This window comes from Camelus dromedarius, chromosome 18 (genome assembly GCF_036321535.1).
Source record: "Camelus dromedarius isolate mCamDro1 chromosome 18, mCamDro1.pat, whole genome shotgun sequence".
Lineage (NCBI taxonomy): Eukaryota > Metazoa > Chordata > Mammalia > Artiodactyla > Camelidae > Camelus > Camelus dromedarius.
The window spans coordinates 598255-616608 of NC_087453.1; the positions used below are offsets into that span (position 1 = coordinate 598255).

Here is an 18354-nt window from a genome sequence, read left to right on the forward strand (position 1 = left end):
GCGACACGGCTCCCCGTCAGGTCCCAGGGCACCAGGGACCCCATCTCCTGCCGAGGAGCTTCTGATAACTCTTACCCACAGCCGGGCAGGGTCGGGGGTGGCCAGTGGGGCTGCTCCCCAGGTGGCCCTTCTGTGACCCTGGGCCTCACCCCTCCACTCACGTCAGTGTGGACAGACCAGGGCAGGAGGACTGATCTCTGGGCCCAGGTGTGTTCCGTGTGGGCAGGCCCTGCCAGGCTCCTGTGAGCCCAAGTCTTTCCCCTTAGCTTGTCTCCTGGTGACTCCTGGTGATGAGGGGCTGAGAAGGTGGGAAGGCAGAGCCAGGAGTGCAGGCAAGGGTGGGGGGGGCTGTGGTCCCTGGGGCGCCATCTGATCCCAGTGGCCTGCAGGGCATTTTGGGGTCTGGCTTTGCCCTGAAAGTTCAAGAGCAGCATCGTCAGAAGCACTTTGAGAAGAGGCGGAACCCCGCAGCTGGCCTGATCCAGGTGAGTCCAGGCGGCCCCCACGTGGACCCCCATGGGAACCCCCACGGGAACCCCCACGTGAACTGGCGGAGCCTCTGGCCGGGCCCACGGCGTCGGAGCAGAGCCCTGCTCAGTGTCTCCCTGTCGAGGAATCTGTCTGTGCCGAGAACCAGCTCAGACGCCCCGGGCTGCATGGTGGCTCCAGCCCAGGCAGCGTGGAGGCTGGTGCTGGCTGTGGTTCTACCGGCCCCGGGCTCTGGGCCAGGCTGTCACAGCTGCCCCTGAGGTGTCCCTTCATAGCACTGGTACCCATCCTGCAGGTGTGGGATCAGGGTTCAGAGACCCCACCTCAGGTAGGTGCCCCAGCTGAATGCCCGCCCCACCGCCAGGGGCCACAGTGGCTGCTCGGCGTCCAGCAGTGCTTCCGGAGCCATCCTGGAAGTGTGGCCTGATGTTCCCACAGCCCCTCTCAAAGCGTGGGGGGGCCCGGGGACCTTTGGAACTGACCGACTCTACCGCTGGCTGGACATGGCCCCAGCACCTCACGTGTCTGTCTTTCTTGAAGACATGGTCCTGCCCTGGGTGCAGCCTGCTTTTACAGATATATGTACGCATGTGTCTTTCACCATAAGAGCTTCAAATGGCTACTTGTTTTAATTGCACAAAAATATAAAGAAGAACAAAAGCGCCCCCAGTCTCGCCCACTACTGGCAGTGAAGTCGCAGCCCTGCCTGCGGTTCAGAGGCTCGAGCATCGCAGGGAGGGAGGGAGGCCTGAACACATGGCACCTCCCCTCTTCCTCTCCTCTCCAAGAAGCTCAGAGGTTTGGGAAGGAGACACAGGGGACTGAGGGTTTGGGAGGGACCCCCATGTCTCGGGGTATGTAGGCGGCCACTCACTTGCGCAGTGCCGGACGCAGGCTCGGAAGTGACTAGAGAAGACCCTCAGTGCTCACCTCAGGCCGGTCTTTAGACTCCAAGCAAGCAGGAAGTGAAGGCTAAGGCGGAGCTGTAGGCGGCCTTGCCAAATGTTGAAGGAGTGCCCCCATGCAGGGCTGGTCTGCAGGGACCAAGGGTGTTTGTTTCCTCTTTGGTTTGTTGGGTTTAGTGGAACCTCTGTTAAGTCACTGACCACCGAGCTAAGGGGAACAGATGTGAGTGACCACATACAATGAAGAATACAGTGTTTGCAGACTAGCTTAGAAAAGTCATTGGACAAACAGCTACCGTCAGAGGCAAGCAGCAACAAAAAGCTCCGGGGACAGGGGAGGATCTGCTTCTGAAGTACCACGTGGTAATACTCCAAATGTCCAGTTTTCAACGAGAAATTGTGAGGCATGCAAAGAAACAAGGAAGTATGGTCTAATCACAAGGAGAAAAATCGGTGGAAGCTGTCTCTGAAGAAGCTCAGGTATTTGATTTACTAGACAAAGACATCAAGTCAGCTGTTTAAGTATGCTCAAAAGACTAAAGGGATCCATGGAAGAGAATGAAAGGAAAACAGAAGAATGACGTCTCACCAAATGGGGAGTGTCAGTAGAGATCAAAATTATAAAAGGGAACCAGAGAGAAATTCGGGAGCTGAAGAGTGCAGTGGCTGGAACGAAAAACTCACCGGAGGGTCAGCAGCAGACCTGAGCCGGCAGGAGGAAGGGTCGGCAAACCTGCAGACGGGTCAATCGAAGTTACCCAGGCTGCGGGGCAGAAAGAAAGCAAAGGAAGGGGAATGAACAGAGCCCGTGAGACTGGCGGGACACGAGCTAACCTGCCGATCTTGGCATAATGGCAGTCCCAGAAAGGGAAGAGAGGCGGGCGAAAAGACTGAAAACTTCCCAGATTGGATGAAAGACGTGAATCTATACATCCCAGCAGGATACAGTCACAGAGATGCTCCGGGACACACTAGGAGCACACTGGCGAAGGCAGATCTTGGAAGCAGCGAGAGAGAAGTGACTTCTGATGCCCAAGGGGCCTCAGTGAGAGTAACTGCCGATTCCTCACCAGAGACTGCGGGGGCCGGAAGGCGGTGGGGTGACGCATTTCATAATAAGGGCTGGCCAGCGGGTCCCTGGCTCTGCCCCCGCCCCCAGCTCCCGAGTCCAGTGGAAAGCTCCCTCAGGGCTGGGGGAGGACAGGAAGGCAGCCACGATGCCAGGTGGTAGCTGCTGAGCCTCAGGTGAGATGAGATGAAAGGAAAGAAGTGGAGGCCCCCTGCAGACTCACCGTGTGCTTGACCTGCACCCCTTCCTCCAGACCCCGCCAGCCACAGCGGGCAAACGTGTGTCCATTCTACAGAGGCTAACTGAGGCCTATGAGGGGTGGGGCAGGTGCCAGGGGACCGCAGTCCAGAGCCTGGTGCAGGGGGGCGCTCAGGGGTCAGGCCCTGGGAGAGGTGGGGGGCCCCTCCTGAGGCCTTGGGCCCTGCCAGCCCCGCCTCCCCTCAGGGCCGCCTGACCCCCCTGTCCTCCACCGCAGTCCGCCTGGAGGTTCTACGCCACCAACCTCTCGCGCACGGACCTGCACTCCACGTGGCAGTACTATGAGCGCACGGTGACCGTGCCCATGTACAGGTACCCCCCTGCCCCTCCCGTTTGTTCTTTAAGCCCCATTTTTTGTTGTTGTTCATCATTCTGATTTTTTTTTGTTTCTTTTTCTTTAAAATGTATGTAACTTTCAAAAAAGAATTGTGTGTGATTTATTTTGAAGTGTTAATTTTGTTCTTTGTTTTGTAGTTTGCGGCTTTTATTTTTCACCTTCATTCTGCCCCCCTGCTTAGTGTCCTTGCTGTCAGGTGCCTTGTGTGTGAGCACCGCGGAGACAGCCCCCCAGAGCTCGCGGAGGTAAATGCTGGCCAGTCCGTGAATCGCAGCCCCGGCGCGGCGCGGCCCTGCCAGGGTGGCCCCGCGTTTAGAAGTGAAAGGCTAACCTTGACCCTCTGTCCTTCAGCGGGGGCCAGGTTCTCTCCCCGAGAAAGGAGAGGACCCAGGACCACAGTGAGGCCCCAGATGGACAAAGCACAGTCACCCCTAGGTGCCCTCTGTGGGAGAGAAGGGGGCCGGCAGTCCCTCCCCGGGGGCGGTCGGCAGAGGCAGTGCCAATAGACCCATGAGGCCGCTGGTCAGCCGGCGGCTTTCCAGGCCACCCTGGGCTTGTCTGTGTCAGGCTCTAGCTTAGACGAGGTCTGAGCTGAGAAGTGATAGGGCCGCCCGGAGTCCATGCAGGACTGGTGCCCTCAGGTGGGCACTGCCCTGCCAGCCTGCCCTCCACCCTTGGAGGCCTGGGGGACCCCAGTCTCCTTACCTGCTCCTGGGGTTTGCGCTCACGGAGCTGTCAGCCACCGGCCACCTGCCTCTGTGAGGATTTGCCACCTGGAGAGAGGGGGCCGCCCAGCCCTCCTTCAGCGTCCATCCCACCCGCACTTCCTGGAGCACTCAGCTTGGTGGGGGCGCCTGGTGCCACCTTCCTCCCCGGAGGGGCCTGCCTTCGCCCCCGCACGGCGCTCCCAGTGCTCCGGTCCAGGCAGCACTGACCCTCGTGCTAATTTTCTTTGTTCTTTTGTTTCCCCCACTTTCCTTGACCATTTTTTTCACTTCGTTTTTCTTATCCCGTTCTTTTTCAATTTTCGTTCCTTTCCCTTTGTGTGTGTGTGAAAACACTTGAAAGCTCGCAAACTCAAACCTACGGGGCCTCCAGGTAGGACTGCATGGGCAGAAAGTGTGTGGTGTGGTTCTGTTCTGTTGGGGTCCGTTCCGGGGCCGCCCTGCGCCCCTGCCAGGCGCCCCTGCACCCCGCCCAGCCTGTGGCCCCAGCCTGGAGCCACGCGCGCCTCCCTCGCTCCCCTGGCCGCCTCTCTCGACTGCCCCCACCCCAAGCTGCTTTCTCGTGCTGGATCTGTCTGTCCCAGGTGTCCTCTGTTCCTCGTCCCGCTTCCTGCCTTGTCTCAGTGGCTGGGGCCCCTCCTCGCGCCTCCATCCTGCCCCACGGGCCCCACTTAACACCCAACGCGGAGGTGGTAGAGATGGGGCTCCCCAGCCTGCGGCCCTCTGCGCTGCTCACGGGGCCTCTGCCCCGCCAGCTCACCCGACCCCGCTTGGGGGCTCCCTCTGTGCCCTCGCTCCCCCTGCCTCGAGTCTTCCCACTGCAGCGAGAGGGAGGCCGCAGGCCCTGGGAGGAGAGGCTGCGGTGCACCCGTGTGTCCACGCGTTGTGTCTGCGCCGGAGGGCTCTCCTCCTGCTGTGCCCTTAGTCTGGGGTCCTGGGCCTACTGGGGGCCCTGAGCTGCTATAGGAGGTTTCCCCGAGCCCAGGGCCAGGTCCCCCTGCAGGCCCTGTCCTTCCCTGAAGAGTGGTGGGACTGTGCTAGACGGGGACGTCCACGCACGGCCCTGCCGAGCCAGGGACACCGTCTCCCTGCGTAGGCCAGGAGGGGCCCTCCAGGGGTCTCTCACCCTCCCCTGGCACCTGAATGGGCGCCCTGTTAGAAAGTTACCCTTCCACTCCCAGAAGGGAAGAGGGTGCCGTGCTGGGCAGTGCAGGGCAGGCTCCATGGGAGGGAGGGACCTGAGCCCCTCGGCCTCTCCACCCAGCAGTGCTTACCCTTCCCCTTGGCTGCAGACCCTGGGGGCCTCACTCAGAGGACAAGGTGCCAGTGGGAGCAGCGGCCTTCCCCAGCTACTGATCCTGGTCTGCTGGGGCAGACGCAGTTGGAGGGTGCCTGCGTCAGGCCCTGACAGGCCCCTCCTAGACCTGGTGGTTCCCTCGGTCCGTCTTTTCCAGCCAGCCCCACACCCCTCGACGTCTGTGGAGGTGCCCCCCTGCCCCAGGCCTCCTGGAGGTGGCTGACTCCCAGACTAACAACTGCTCCCTCCTGGGAGACGCTCCCCAGCGTGTCCCCACCCCTGTTGCTCACGGCACCCTCATCCCCCACACCGGTGCTGTGTGTGCGTGGCCCCGATGTGCGTGGTGCGTGCACGTCCCTGCCCGTGGCCCTGCCCGCCCGTGTTCTGTTCCCTGCCGCTGTGTGTCCAAGGCATGACGTCCTCACTGCGTGTCCCTACCCTGGACCTGTGTGTGTGGGGGCTGAGTGGGGCCAGCTGTCTGGGGTCTCTGCTCTAGGCCCTGTGGTGGGCGGTCAAGGGGGTGGGAGGACCAACTCTGCCCCATGTCCAGTCCTGGGGCTCTGCTGCACCCATGACATGAGCCGACCCGACTGCCCGGGCCTCCTGCTTGGTCTTGACCTATGAGGACAGGGGACAGCCCTAGAGGGGGAGGCGGGGGGAGGGCGCGTGTTCCAGGATCCAGGCCTGGCTCTGCTGGGGCCACAGTGGGGCACAGGGCACTCCACCTGGCGCCAGAGGGCAGCGCTGGGCAGAGGAGGGGGAACCAGAGCAAAGCCAGAGACTAGCAGGGAGGGCCGGCAGGCGCGTCCGGGTGCAGTGGGGTCAGAGATCCTTCTACCTTGGAGGCAACAGGGCGCTCTGGAGAGTCTGAGCAGGAGGGTGAGGAGAACGAGCCCCAGGAAGGGGGGTGGTGGGCATCCAGGGAGCCCGAGGGGAGGAGGGCACAGGAGGGGCGGGAGGGGAGAGGCAGGTCCAGGAGGAGACGGAGTGGGGGGTGGGGTGAGGGCTGGAGCCAGGCCTGTGCCGGGGGTGGTGGCACTGCAGGACACAGAGGGAGCATGCCCAGGAGAGGCTTGGACAAAGGTGCTCTGGGGCATAGGGGGCCTCAGGGTCAGGAACCATGGAGGCTCAGGACAAGATTCGGGGGCTGAGACTGGGTGGGGGTGTCACAGCCGTGGGGGTGTCCCAGCGGGTCGGGCTGGGTCAGGAAGGAGAGACCAGGGTCAGGAAGCAGGGCAAAGAGACGGGAGCCTGTGAAGGGGCAGAAGGTGACAAGGAGCTGGGAGCGAGGTGGGTGAGGGGTGGGTTGGGGGCGGGTGGGGGGCAGGAGTCTCTGCAGACCTAGTGAGGGCCTGAGGCTCCTACGGCCGGAGCGGGGAGCCTGGGCTTCCCCGGGAACCTCCCAGGTGTGCAGCCCGCCGCTGGCGTCGCAAGGAAACTTGATTCACCTCTCGGCTTCCCTGCCTGGTGGCTGCAGTGCTGAATGTGGGCCTGGTGGCCGTGACTTGGTTTGGGAAGAGGGGCCTTGGAGTGGAGCCAGGCCAGGTGGTGGAGGGTCCTGGGCCTCTCCTCCAGCCGTCCTGGAGGCTCACCTACAGACCAGTGGGCCTCTCTGCCTGGCACGGCCCTTCCCACTGACCTCGGCCCCGCCCCAGCTTTGGCAGAGAGTGTGGCTCTGAGGAGATGGGTCGGGGAGCCTCAGGACGTTGGGGGGCTGCATTTGCCACTGTGCTGCCCCCGGGGGGGTGCTCAGGGCTTGGGAGAAGCCCCCTAGCCCCTGTCCTCCAGGGCTGTGCTGGGCCCGCTCCACGTGGGCAGGGCCGGGTCTCTAGGGACGACCTGGGCACCGCCAACTGCCAGGGCCAAGCCCCTGGAGAGTCCCCCCGGGGAGTGCGGCTGCTGCCGCGGCCCCAGCGGTGGAGACGCCAGCCTGGGCCGCGTGAAGTCCCCCTCTCTGCCTGTGACAGGGCACAGCCCGAGTCCCCCAGGCGCCGCCCGCCCCGTGTGTGAGGTGACCCCGGTGAGGGCGGGGTGCGGGCCCTGGGCTGCGTGGCGGGGGCTCACTGCCCTCTCCTCTCGCTGCAGACTGATTCCGCCACTCAACCAGCTGGAGCTGCTGCGGAACCTCAAGAGTAAATCTGGCCTCACCTTCAGGTTAGCGGGTGCTGCAGGCTGGAGCTCGGGGCCCTAGTGTCTGGGACTCCTGAGGGGCCCTGGCTGCCACCGAGCCCCGGGGCGCTCCCGGTGGGCTGGCCATGGGACCCGGTGCTACTGGTGGTTTCCGCTTTTGCCGACCCTGCCCTAGGCTCCCGTCCCAAGGGCAGCTGCTTGCGGGGGTGGGGCAGAGGGTGGACCTCCACGTGGGGCCAGGAAGCTCTGGCTGCGGGTGAGAGGCAGAGTCCAGCCCCGCATCTCCCTGGAGCACTGAGTGGACACACATGTGGGTGGTAACCGCTGGTTCTCCCGTGAACACAAAATCTGCGACTCCCAGAGTGCTGGACAGAGACGGATGTGCATGGGAGACAAGCTTGCAGATGGGAGAGAGGCAAGGACGGTGCCCATGGGGCTCCCCGACTGAAGAACCCTCCTTGGGGTGAGCAGCCGTCGTGGGCTGAATGGTGGCTTCCACCCTGCAGAGATATGTCCATGTCCTGCAACTTGCGAATGGGACCTCTTCTGGAAGAAGTCTCTGCGACTGTGATTAAGTGAAGGGCCTCAGCGTGAGGTCCTCCTAGATCAGTGTGGGCCCTCAGCCAATGACAGGTGTCCTTCACAAGACACTGAAGATGGCCACGTGGGCAGAGGCAGACACTGGAGGGAGACGGCCGCCAGCCAGGGGATGCCTGGGCCACCAGGAGCTGGGGAGCCAAGGAAGACCCTCCCTGGAGCCCCAGAGGGGTCGCCCTGCTGACATCTTGATTTTGGAGCCTGGCCTCCAGAGCTGGGTGAGGACGCACTTCTGTGATTTAGTTAAGCTGCCCTGTTTGTGGTGCAGCATCATGGCAGCTCTGGCAGCCGAGCAGGGATTTTGGGGCCGGGAGGTGGGGTGCTGCCAGGCTGAGACTGGAGAGTGGTTGGAATTGGATGACGGCGGCAGCGTTTTGAAGAGCACGAGACAGAAGGCCCAGATTGCCTGGGAGAGGCAGTTGGTGGGAATACGGACGTTAAAATTGGTTCCCGTGGGAGCTGGCAGGCACGATGACCGAGGCGCACGGGGATGTCCCGTGACGCAGGAATTGCCGTGACTGCTCCACATACGATGCAGAGGAGGGGCTCGGATGGCGTGAGGCGAGTCGTTGGGGACTGGAGGAAAGGTGACCCTTTCTGTAAGTGGCATAGAAAGTGGCCGAATCCCATCCCAGAACTTGCACTCGATGAACTTGGACGTTTAGTGAGGAGATTTCCAGGCAGAGTGTGGGCAGTGGGCCTGGCGTCTCCTCCCTGCTTGTGGGAAAACGCAGGTGGAGAGAAGGCGGGTGGAGGCAGGAGCGGCCCGGGCCCGTCCAGGGTGCACAGGACCACGAACCAGGACCCTGGGTCCAGGAGAGCGTGCTCTGGAGAGAGGGCCATGGGCGTGGCTGGACGACTGTCATGGGGGAGACCGGTGTGTGATCGTGGGTGCAACCGGCCCTCCTGGCAGGAGCGGGACTAGGGTGGGTCACCGGGCAGAGGTCCCTCCCGGGGCATGTGCAGGTGCCCACGAGGCTTTAGGAGTTTCATCCTGGCAGAAACACTGCCTGCCTGGACCAAGAGCGAGGGAGGGAGGTGGGCGGAAAGCAGGAATGCGGCAGCCCTGGGGTTCCGCCGCGGGAAGCAGGCTGGTGGAGCCAGTCGGCTGGCTGCGCACGCGTGGCCCTCCAGGAGGAGGGACGATGACTCGGCCGGGGGTGCGGGCAGAGGCTTAGGGAGCCAGGAGCACAGAGGTGGGCAAGGGGCTTCCAACCAAGTGGATTTGCCCTGTGGGATTTCAAATGTGGGTGACCAGTGACTGTTCCTCCTGGTTTCCCGTTTTGAACGGGCGCGTCTGGCCTGTGCCGGTCCTGCCGCTGCATTTTGGAGCAGATCACTTGCCTTCTGGGTTCACAGGTCCACTCGCGGACCACACCCAGAGCCGCTCACACCGGATTCAGGTGATTGAGACGATGACCTTCGGGACTTTGTGGGCTGATGAGGCTGAAGTGAGGTTTTGGACACAGAGCTGATGATGTAACGGGCTGGGTCTTTGAGAGACGCTGGCTTGGGGTGAATGTGTTCTGGATGTAAAGTGGGCATGAACTTTGGGGGACGGACTGTCGTGGGTTGAATGGTGGCCCCACCAAGACGGGTCCGTGCCCTGGAGCCTCGTGAATGTGGCCTTGTTTGCCGCTGTGGTTAAGGGTCTCTGGATGAGCTCGTCCTGGGCTGTCTGGTGGATCCCAGAGCCAGTTACAAGTGTCCTGAGGAGACGCATCCACTGAGATTGGAGGGAGGCAGCCACGAGCCCAGGCCAGGGCCTCCAGGAGCTGGAGGGGCAGGAAGGACCCTCCCAGGGCACCTGGAGGGAGCCCAGCCTGACGGACGCGTTGGCTTCGGACGTCTGGTCTCCAGAGCTGGGAGAGGGCGCGTTTCTGTTGTTTTCAGTGCAGGTCTGTGCTGCCTTGCTTTTGGCATCCCAGGAACCTGACACGTCCCGGGAAACGGACACGGGCGAGCCGGACGGCCCCGGGCCGGGCTGAGAGTGCCCAGGAGAGCTCTAAACGTTGAGCTCCCGGTGGGGCTGTCGGGATGGGGCGCCCACGGAGCGTCCACACACGCGTTTCTGAACTAGTCTCTCTGGGGTGGACGTTATTCCTGAGGGTGTGAGTTCCGGGGGTCGGTCCCCAGAGACCCCAGCCCCAAGCAGGTTGTCTGGCCACACCGTCTTGTCTTCACTGTCACGTTGGCTCTGCCAACGTCATGGTGACACAGAGCCTGTTCTGCAAAGACTTTGGACGTGCACGGAGCGCCCGCTTGGTGACACAACAGACCAGTGTGAGCACCACCGTCCCCAGGTACCTGCAGGGTGTGGCCAGTAGTTGTCCGTGGACCAACCAAGAACAGTCCAAGCCCTCAGCCTTCTATTTGGTGTTCACTCGTGGAGGTCACCAGCCCAAGCAGAACAGGACCTGGGGGGACACACGCCCAGGGCTTGGCGCCAGCCCCACCCTCCAAGAATGGCAGTTCCATCAAGTCCATGGTGGGGGGAGCGTCTCAGCTGATGTCTGTCCTGAACGTCGACTGTGGAAGTTGACCACCTCCAGTGCCTCCCTCCTGTGCCTCTTTGAAACTTTGTTAGTGTTGGTGATTCTGATTAAAATGCGTGCCCCCACGCGTGGGGAGGTAGTGACCCCAGGCTCAGAGCTTCCCCCAGGGGCCCTCAGGCGGGGGGCTGTTTCTGCACCCCTCACACGCAGACGCCCGCCCGTGGGAGCATGGGGGTGGGCCTGGGCCGGGTGTGGGGTCTGTGCTGGGTTCTACATGGCGGGCCGGCTGCTAATAGTCTTGTGCTTCTGTTTGAAGGAAGGAGCCTCAGCCGGAGCCCTCGCCAAGGTCAGTGCCTGTCTGCCTCCTGCTCCCTCCGCGCCTGCTGCACGTGTCACCCGGTAGCCGAGGGCTGTCGTGGGGCCTGGGCGTGCTCCCGTGTGGAACTGTGTGCAGACCCCTGCCCGCCAGTGATGTGGGCCCTTCAATCACCTGCTGTGTGCATGTCCCCTCCCAGGGCCCGGGGCTGGCTCACAGCCTAGGGGCAGCTCCCTCCCGCCTCCCACCCAGGACTGCAGCCCCTCGAAGGCAGGGGCTTCTGGGAGAGCACGCCCGCCAGTCCAGGCACAGGGCTGTTCTGAGTGGACGGGTCTCCCTCCGACACTGCGGGTCGGGGCGGAGGGTGGGAGGTGGGGCCACTCTACCGAGGCGTCTTCGCTCCACCCGCTGGCAAGTCCCGTTAGCTGAAGTTTCCTGGACTAGTGGGAGAGGGTCCCCTTTTGGGCAGAGTCTCCCGCCCCCTCACAGCCCCTCGGTGGGGCCGGAGCTCTCCCTCCCCGTGTCTGTTCAGGCCCCTGCAGCTCTGTTACTTCTGGGAGTTAGAGACTGGTGGGTGTAGGGACCCCCACGGGCCGCCTCTGCTGGGGGCAGCGAAGGCGTGCTGGCAGCCTGCTAGTTTCCTAGCGTTTAATAGAAAATCCAGGTCAGTTCACAACTTCCGAGACTGATGAACCTCAGCCTGCGTGTGGGTCACTGTGTATCTCTGAGCTCAGGGGTCCCTGGTGCCCGCTCCCCCCATGCAGAGTGAGTCCAGCTCCCCAGGCTGTGGTCCAGAGGTGCCTGCTCACCTGGACCGAAGGCAGCTTGGCCGGCCACTCAGCTGGGGAGGAGTCAGGCTGAGCCCCACTCTCAGCCTCCATCAGAAGGGGGCCTGCGCCTCCATCCCTCACGTCCCCAAAAGTGGGGTGGCAGCTGGGACTGGGATTGGGGAGGTCAGCAATGCTTTTGCCCCCAACCAGCCCAAAGAGCAGAAGTGGTGACCCCCTCAGACCCGGGACCAGAGGGTTCAGCCCGGGCAGCGAGCTCTGTTCTCATCCGCAGGATGGGAGCGAGGGGGTCCCGACGCGGGGCTGTGGTCAGGGCCGGGTGGGAGACATGTGCGGCAGGGCCTGGTGTGTGACGCGCCCCAAGGGTGTCCTGTTCTGTCAGTCCCCGCTGGCGCTGCCTTTGGCCCTTCCTGCCTGAGGAAGCAGGTGGGGCTGCCCTTGGCTCTGCCCTGGTGGGCGCTGCTCCGGCCCTCAGCCCGCCCGCCTGGTGGACCAAGGCCCCTCTGGCCGGACGCGGCTTCTCGAGCCCTGCTTTACTCCCCAGCCAACAACTGTCGTCTCAGCCTGTCTCTCTCTCTCTCTCCTCTCCTGCCCTCCCCTCCCCCAATCTGGAAAATCTTGCTGCCCCCCCCAAGTGCCTTTAATCATGTCACTGCCCTTCTCGGGCCCCTTTCACGTCCGCTCTGTCTTTGGGGATGAGGTGGCTGGCCCTGAAAGCAGGACTCGAGGTGAGGACACAGGGAGCCCCCGGCTCTCCGGTACGTTCTGTGGCTCCTCCCTGCTTCCCGCACACCACCCCTCCGTTCCTCCCCGTGTGTCCTGTGTCCCTGCCTGCCTGTGACCCAGCGGCTTCCCGGGCCTGCCTGGACCAGCCCTCCTCCCGGGGACCCTGGGCTGAGGCCCTGGGAGCAGAGGGCCTGCCTCTCCTGGATGCACACCTGTCCACCAGGTGACAGAGGCGGCATTTCTTTCCCCTGACTGGGGCGTCCAGAGCCACGTTTAGCACCCGGGGCACAGCAGGTGTGCGGGAAAGTGTCCTGCCACTGGGCCCAGGGTGGGGTGGGCCTGTCCCTGAGCTGCCTGGCGAGGGGACCTTGTTCCACAAAGTGCAGGTGGGCAGGGTGGATCCAGGAACCCTCCCTCAGCTGCTGTGAGACCCCCGGCCCTGGCTCAAGGTGGAAGCGTGCCCCTTGCCTGTGTGGGTGTCACACCGAGGTGTGGGGCTGGGGGTTGGGGCGGGCGGGGGGTCTCGGGCTATGCTGCTCCGGGTGTGTCTCTGACCTCTCCCTGTGTCCGCCCTGTTTCTGACTGCCCCTCTGTGCCTGGGGGAACCCCTGCCGCTTTGCCCTGGTCCGTGTGGCCCCCTCCTCGTCGCAGGCGGCAGTGTGCCTTGCTTGCCTGCGTGTCTGTCCAGTCTGGTCTTGGTGAGTGTCTGTGGGCACCTCTCCCACCTTCTTGGGCCCCAGGTCCTCTGGGCTTGCCTGCCGGCAGTCTGGATGGGGTGAGGTTCCATGGGGCTGACCTGGGCAGGAAACCCTGGTGCCAGCCTGGGGCCTGGAGGAGACGGGCTTTAGCCAGGCATCCTCCCACCCCCAAAGCCATGGGGCAGTGCCCGGGGAGGGCCGTGTGTCAGCAGCCTGCCGTCCCCCGCTCTGTCATGCTCTCAGCCGGCAGTGCCCCACACAGGAGCCACTGGCCACGAGAGGCTGTTTAAGTTTTCACTAAAATTAAAGATTCCACGCAGTTAGAGAACTGGTCTTCGGTCTCCTGGGCTTGGGAGCCGGGCACGGGGTGGTTGACTGAGCCCACAGAATGGTGCGTTTGGTGGTGTTGGGCCACGGGGCCTGGGAGATGCTTCTGGGGCAACTGCTGGGAGCTTCAAAGGCAGCAGGAAGTTTGAAGGTTGGAGGAGTGGTCAGAGCTGGGTCTGTCCCAGGGAGCTGGAAGCAGAGGCCATCCCCGCTGCATCCTCTTCCCAGGGGAGGAGCCTCCAGGCAGGGTGGGCAGGGCCCTGTGTGCAGGCCTGGGGACCCCGGGCGGAGCTGGCTGGGGGGTGGGGTCTGGGTCTTTAGGTCCTTTGCTGTCCAGCAGGCCCTGGTGGAAATGCGGCTGCCTCCAGAACGCACCCTGGGAGAGCATGTTTGCCCCAGTTTCAGGGGCCGCTGGGTGAGGTTCCGGGTCCTAGGGACCCCTGCATGAGTACACTCACCTGACAGCTGGACCCCGGCTCCGTCCTGCCTGGGATCCACCTCTAGTTCATTTTGTTCAACACCCCGAAGTGACTAGGGAAGGTCCCATCGGGAGGAAGCCATGCTGGCGGGGTCCCCTGTGGGGATGAGGCCGGGGAGGGGTCCAGTGACTCTGAGCCGTGGGCAGCCAAGCGAAAGCTCCTTAAGGAACCTTGACCTGCAGGCTTGCTGGTGTTAAGAAAGGGTGTCCTTCATGCATAGTGGGGAGATCCTTGTCTGGACACTGGCAGGTGCCGCTGGAATGTAGGTGAACGTAAGGACACGGGAGCGTCTGGGTTCCTCAGGTGCACAGTTTGAGAACTACTGTCACAGAAGCAACAGCACTGAAGGTGGAGGCAGAGAGGCCCCAGGAAAGTGAAGAGTTTCTTAAAGTTCTTGCTTGTTCTTGTTCTTTTCATTTTTGCTTAGAAGTTTGCAGGTTCTAGTGCAGAGATGAGTCTCGGGCCTTTGGGGAGGTTCTTGGGCAGGGCTGGCCGTGGGCCTTCTGTCTCCGCCCTGCCGGGGCCTCAGCACGGGGTGGACTTCACCCAAGATCCGACCTTGGCGGTCCCTCCAAGTCCAGGTGCCCTGAGCCCCCTTCTCCTTGGCTCCCTCCAGGTAGAGGCAGCCGCTGTCTCCTGGTAAGCCGGGGCCGCTCTGATCGGGCCGCTGGCTGGGTTGGTTTGTGAAGCCAAACTGGCACGTTTTTCCTCTGAAAACGTGAGCTTTCTGGAGTCCTGTCTTCCCAGAACTGGCAAAGCCTTAGCCCATGTATTATTTTTTTGTTGGCATGAATAGAGCAAAAAATAATACATCTTTTAAAAGACGTGGTCCCAAAACTGACGCTGGAAGGAAAAGGTATTTTTGGAGGAAAAAACAGGGATTTTTTTTCCTCCAAAAATAGGGGCTATTCTTTTCCAGGCCAGCGGGAAGACTTTCTTCACGGCCTCCTGGCTGCTCTCGCTCAGACGCGAACTCTGGAGCCAGTGGGGCCGGAGCCCAGAGCTGCCCTGGGTCGGTCGGTGGCTCGGTTCTCCTGTGCCCTCTGCCCGCGCGCCGGGCAGGCCCCTCTGGTCACGTCCTGGATGCCGGCGCCCCCGGGACTAACTGTCCTCTCCTCATTTCCAGTAAAGGCAGACGGTGCAGAGAGTCCCTGTGTGGATGCTGCCCTGGACACGCTAGGTACCTCGGACACGCCGCTCGGACAACCATTGCTGCACGGCTCTTGTCCCCTCCCGCTCCGGACACTCTGCTTATTAGAGGTTCTAGATGGACCAGGGAGAGGTGGCACCGGCCCGGCCCCCTAGGCCCGATTCTGATTGGCAGCCGCTTCTGGAGCGCTAGGCTCCCTCTGACTCCGAACCCTCCTGGTGACGTGGTCATGGAGCCAACGCCCTTCCTCATCTGCAAGCCAAACGATGCTCTGCTCCCAGCAGGAGGGGGGCTGGCCGGGGGCTCTGAAACCCCGACAGAGCACCGGCGTGTCCAGGCCCTGACTGCTCTCTGGCGAGCCGCTCCCCTGCGGCTGGCCCATCTAGCACCTCTACTATGCAGCAGAGGGCCGCTGCCCTTAACCCGCCCGCCCGCGGGAGGCGGCTCCGTTCTGTGTGTGCCGGGCCCCTTGGTCCTGACACACCAGACACACCGGAAAGCCGGAGGTCCACAGCTCCCCCTCCCCCGTACAGGCCTGGCTCAGGGCAGACTGGAAACAGGGCGGTGAAAGTCTGCCCGACCTTTGCCCCGTGGGCTCCCCGACTGCTGGCACGTTCCCTCTCTGTCCACTGTCTGCTGTCGGGCGTGTGGGGCGTCTGTCCTCCTGCTTGCTCTGGGTGCCCCTCCTGCCCGCCCCCTCCCCGACCGGGGCGGCCCTGCAGGTGCCGGCAGCTGTGCTCACCTGTCCTCATGTGCATGTGGTCCGCGCTGGCCCTGGGAGCCGTGGTGCCCAGCGGCGGGCGGCGGGAGGGGCTCCACAGCAGGGTCAGGGCCCCCGGGGCGGCGGCATGCTTGTCCATCTGCATCCGTGCATGCTCCAAGTCCCCCGCCTGAAGAGGGGCTCGAAGGGTGGCCCCCACCTGCCCGCGCTGCCTGTGTGTCCCCCACGTGGGTGCTGCAGGGGAGGCTGTTGCAGCCCCACGAGAGGAGATTTGGGGTCCCAGCAGAAGCTGTACTGCTTGCCTGGAGCTTGTGTCCAGGGTGCTTCTGGCCACAGGCTGTTCCTTCAGGTCAGGGGTTGTGATCAGGCTGCTGGGAATCAGAAGGCCCAGAGGGGCCCACGGCTGGGCCAGGAGCCCGGGCCAGGCTCAGCTCTGTGGTGCGCGAGTCCCACGAGCGTCACTCCGCCCCCTACCTCCCCTGGGCGTCCGCGGTCTGGCCGTGGGCTGGGCAGGTCTCTGTGGATGCAGCTCCCCGCCACCCCAACCCTGCTGCGCTGGGCCCCAGCTGTGCAGACTGGGGTGTGGCCGATCTCCGCTGGGGCCTCCCGCTCGCCTGTCCCTGTGGATGGCTGGCCTCCTGTATTTGGAATTTCGCCTTGGGAAGCGTGGCAGGCAGGGGAGGAGAGGCTGGGCCTGGCTTTCTCCCCTAGATCCTCCTGGACTTGCTCCCTGGGCCCGACGTAAACGCCGAAGTCCAGGTGCCCCCAGTTAGTCTCCCACACGGAGGCTGGTCTGGCCTCGGGCTCCTTCCCTGTCCTGGGTTTGCTTCTGTCCTTGTTTGTGAGCTGAGGGAGGGCCTCTCTCACACCTGCAGGACTGTTGGCCAGCTGTTCCGACACCTGGAGTTGAGGCAGGGCTGGGGTGGCCGGGGGGGCTGAGTGCCTGTGGGCACTGAGCTGTTATGACCTTGGACGTCCAGATGACCACCCGTGGCCTCCTCCAGCAAGGCACCCCTTCCCTGGTCTGAGCAGCCTGAGGGCCTGGGACAGGGGACCCAGGCTGAGGCCAGGAAGGCTCCCTCCTATGGCTCTGTCCTTGCGGGCAGCTGCATGGGCCAAGTTCTTATGCTGCGCCGGGCATCAGGTCCAGCTGGGGTCTTCTGTTCTCCTGGTTTCATGGTCCCCCTGGACCAGCTGGTGGTCTCCTTTGGGAACGAAGGAAGAAGAGGGTTACCTGCACCAAAGCCCCCATGGCCTGGCTACTGATGTCCCTTGGCCCCCAACCCCTGTCTTGGCCTCATGCACAGCAGATCCGGGCTTGGGGCCAGCGGTGTTCCGAGCAGCAGACACCCCCGCTCCTGTGCTCATGGGACACAGAGCCCCCAGGGGCTCCTGGGGAGCGCTCCCTGAGTGGGCTCCAAGCCTCGGGCTAGCACAGATGGGTCTCATCTGCCCGGGGGCAGGGAGGGGGCACAGACCTGGACCTCAGTGTCCAGGCTGGCTGCGGACTAGGCTGTGGGCTGTCTCTTGTCCTTGGCCTGCCATCTCTGCACCGTCTGATGGACGTGTCTCAGTGGCAGGTCCCCCTTGGCCAGCGGAGGCGGCCGACTCGGGGTGGCTGAGGTGGGTCTGGCGCTGTCTGAGGGATTAGCTGGTGGTGGCGGCTTCCCAGGGCCAGCAGGGGCCCTGCCAGGCGCCACTTCAGGAGGCTCTGTGACGAGATGTGGTGGTGAGTGGGTTCACAGTTCACCACTCTCCTCCTGGGCAGGTGTTGGAAACTGCCGGCGGGAGGAAGGGAGTAGCTGCCTGGCCCCGGGCCTGACCTCTGACCCCGACCAGAGACAGCCTCTGTCTCCTGGCTGTCGCTGGACTGTCAGGACGGTCTCCACGATTACCAGGAGACACAGGGGCAGGGAGGCCCGAAGACCGTGGCAGGGCTGTGACTGTGGCCTTGGGCCGGGGCTGGGGCCGGCAAGGCCCGTTACAGCTGGTGTGACCTGCCCGCTTCCACCCCTCGGGGGGCGTGGACGTTCTGCTCCCAGATGTGTTCGGCGGTGCTGTGGGCCTGTGCTGGTCCGGGTGGGGGGAGGCAGGCAGACCCTCACCCTCCGTGCTGCACCCTTCTGGTGCCCTGCTCCCCGGGACGCGGCAGAGGGGCCCATGGTCAGCTGCAGAGCCCACCCTCCTGCAGGTGGGCTGGTGGTGGAGGCACAGGTTGGAGAGTGCCCCCTGGGGCCGTTCCGGGGGCAGGGGGTTGGAGGGCAGGCATGGAAACCACTGGAGGGGCCGGGCCCTCAGCCGGTGCCAGGGAGAGCCATAGCCACGCAGGCATTTGGCCGGATGGCGTGGAGAAGCCTCAGGCACCTTTCGCCCACTGATCACTCCCCGGCCAGGCCGGGCATCCGCACAGGCTCTGAGGTGGAGCTGACCGTGTCCATCCCCTCGGCCACGGCGGCCCCACATACGGGGCCAGCCGCCAGCAGACACGGGTGTGTGTGTTCTTTGCAGAGTGACCTCTCTTGCTGTTTTTCTGTGTATCTGTCTGTCTGTCCGTCTGTCGGTTCTCGCGGGAGCAGTCAGAAGGTCAGTTTGAAAGACCGTGTCTTCTCCAGCCCCCGAGGCGTGGCTGCCAAGGGCAAGGGGTCCCCCCAGGCCCAGACCATGCGGCGGTCGCCCAGCGCCGACCAGAGCCTGGAGGACAGTCCGAGCAAGGTGCCCAAAAGTTGGAGCTTCGGGGAGCGCGGCCGCGCACGGCAGGCCTTCCGGGCCAGGGGCGCCGCTTCCCGGCAGAACTCGGAAGGTGGGTCGGGCACCCCTCGGGCAGGGCCTCTCCTTCCCCGCCCCTTC

At 63.7% G+C, this 18354-nt stretch overlaps 1 protein-coding gene across 11 annotated transcripts in view; it reads left to right on the forward strand.

The window, feature by feature from the left end:
- Positions 1-18354, forward strand: part of KCNQ2 (potassium voltage-gated channel subfamily Q member 2) — a 51893-nt gene that overhangs the window by 21165 nt on the left and 12374 nt on the right. For 3 of the 11 annotated variants that reach the window (XM_064496887.1, XM_064496888.1, XM_064496891.1), the window contains exons 7-13: positions 390-485; positions 2939-3033; positions 3196-3303; positions 7166-7234; positions 10619-10648; positions 14763-14816; positions 18084-18307. In XM_064496887.1, the coding sequence (XP_064352957.1) occupies positions 390-485; positions 2939-3033; positions 3196-3303; positions 7166-7234; positions 10619-10648; positions 14763-14816; positions 18084-18307 (676 nt within the window). Of the gene's footprint in view, positions 1-389; positions 486-2938; positions 3034-3195; positions 3304-4126; positions 4157-7165; positions 7235-10618; positions 10649-14762; positions 14817-18083; positions 18308-18354 lie in introns of all 11 variants that reach the window. The other 8 variants (XM_064496890.1, XM_064496894.1, XM_064496893.1 and 5 more) reach the window with 6 other exon arrangements.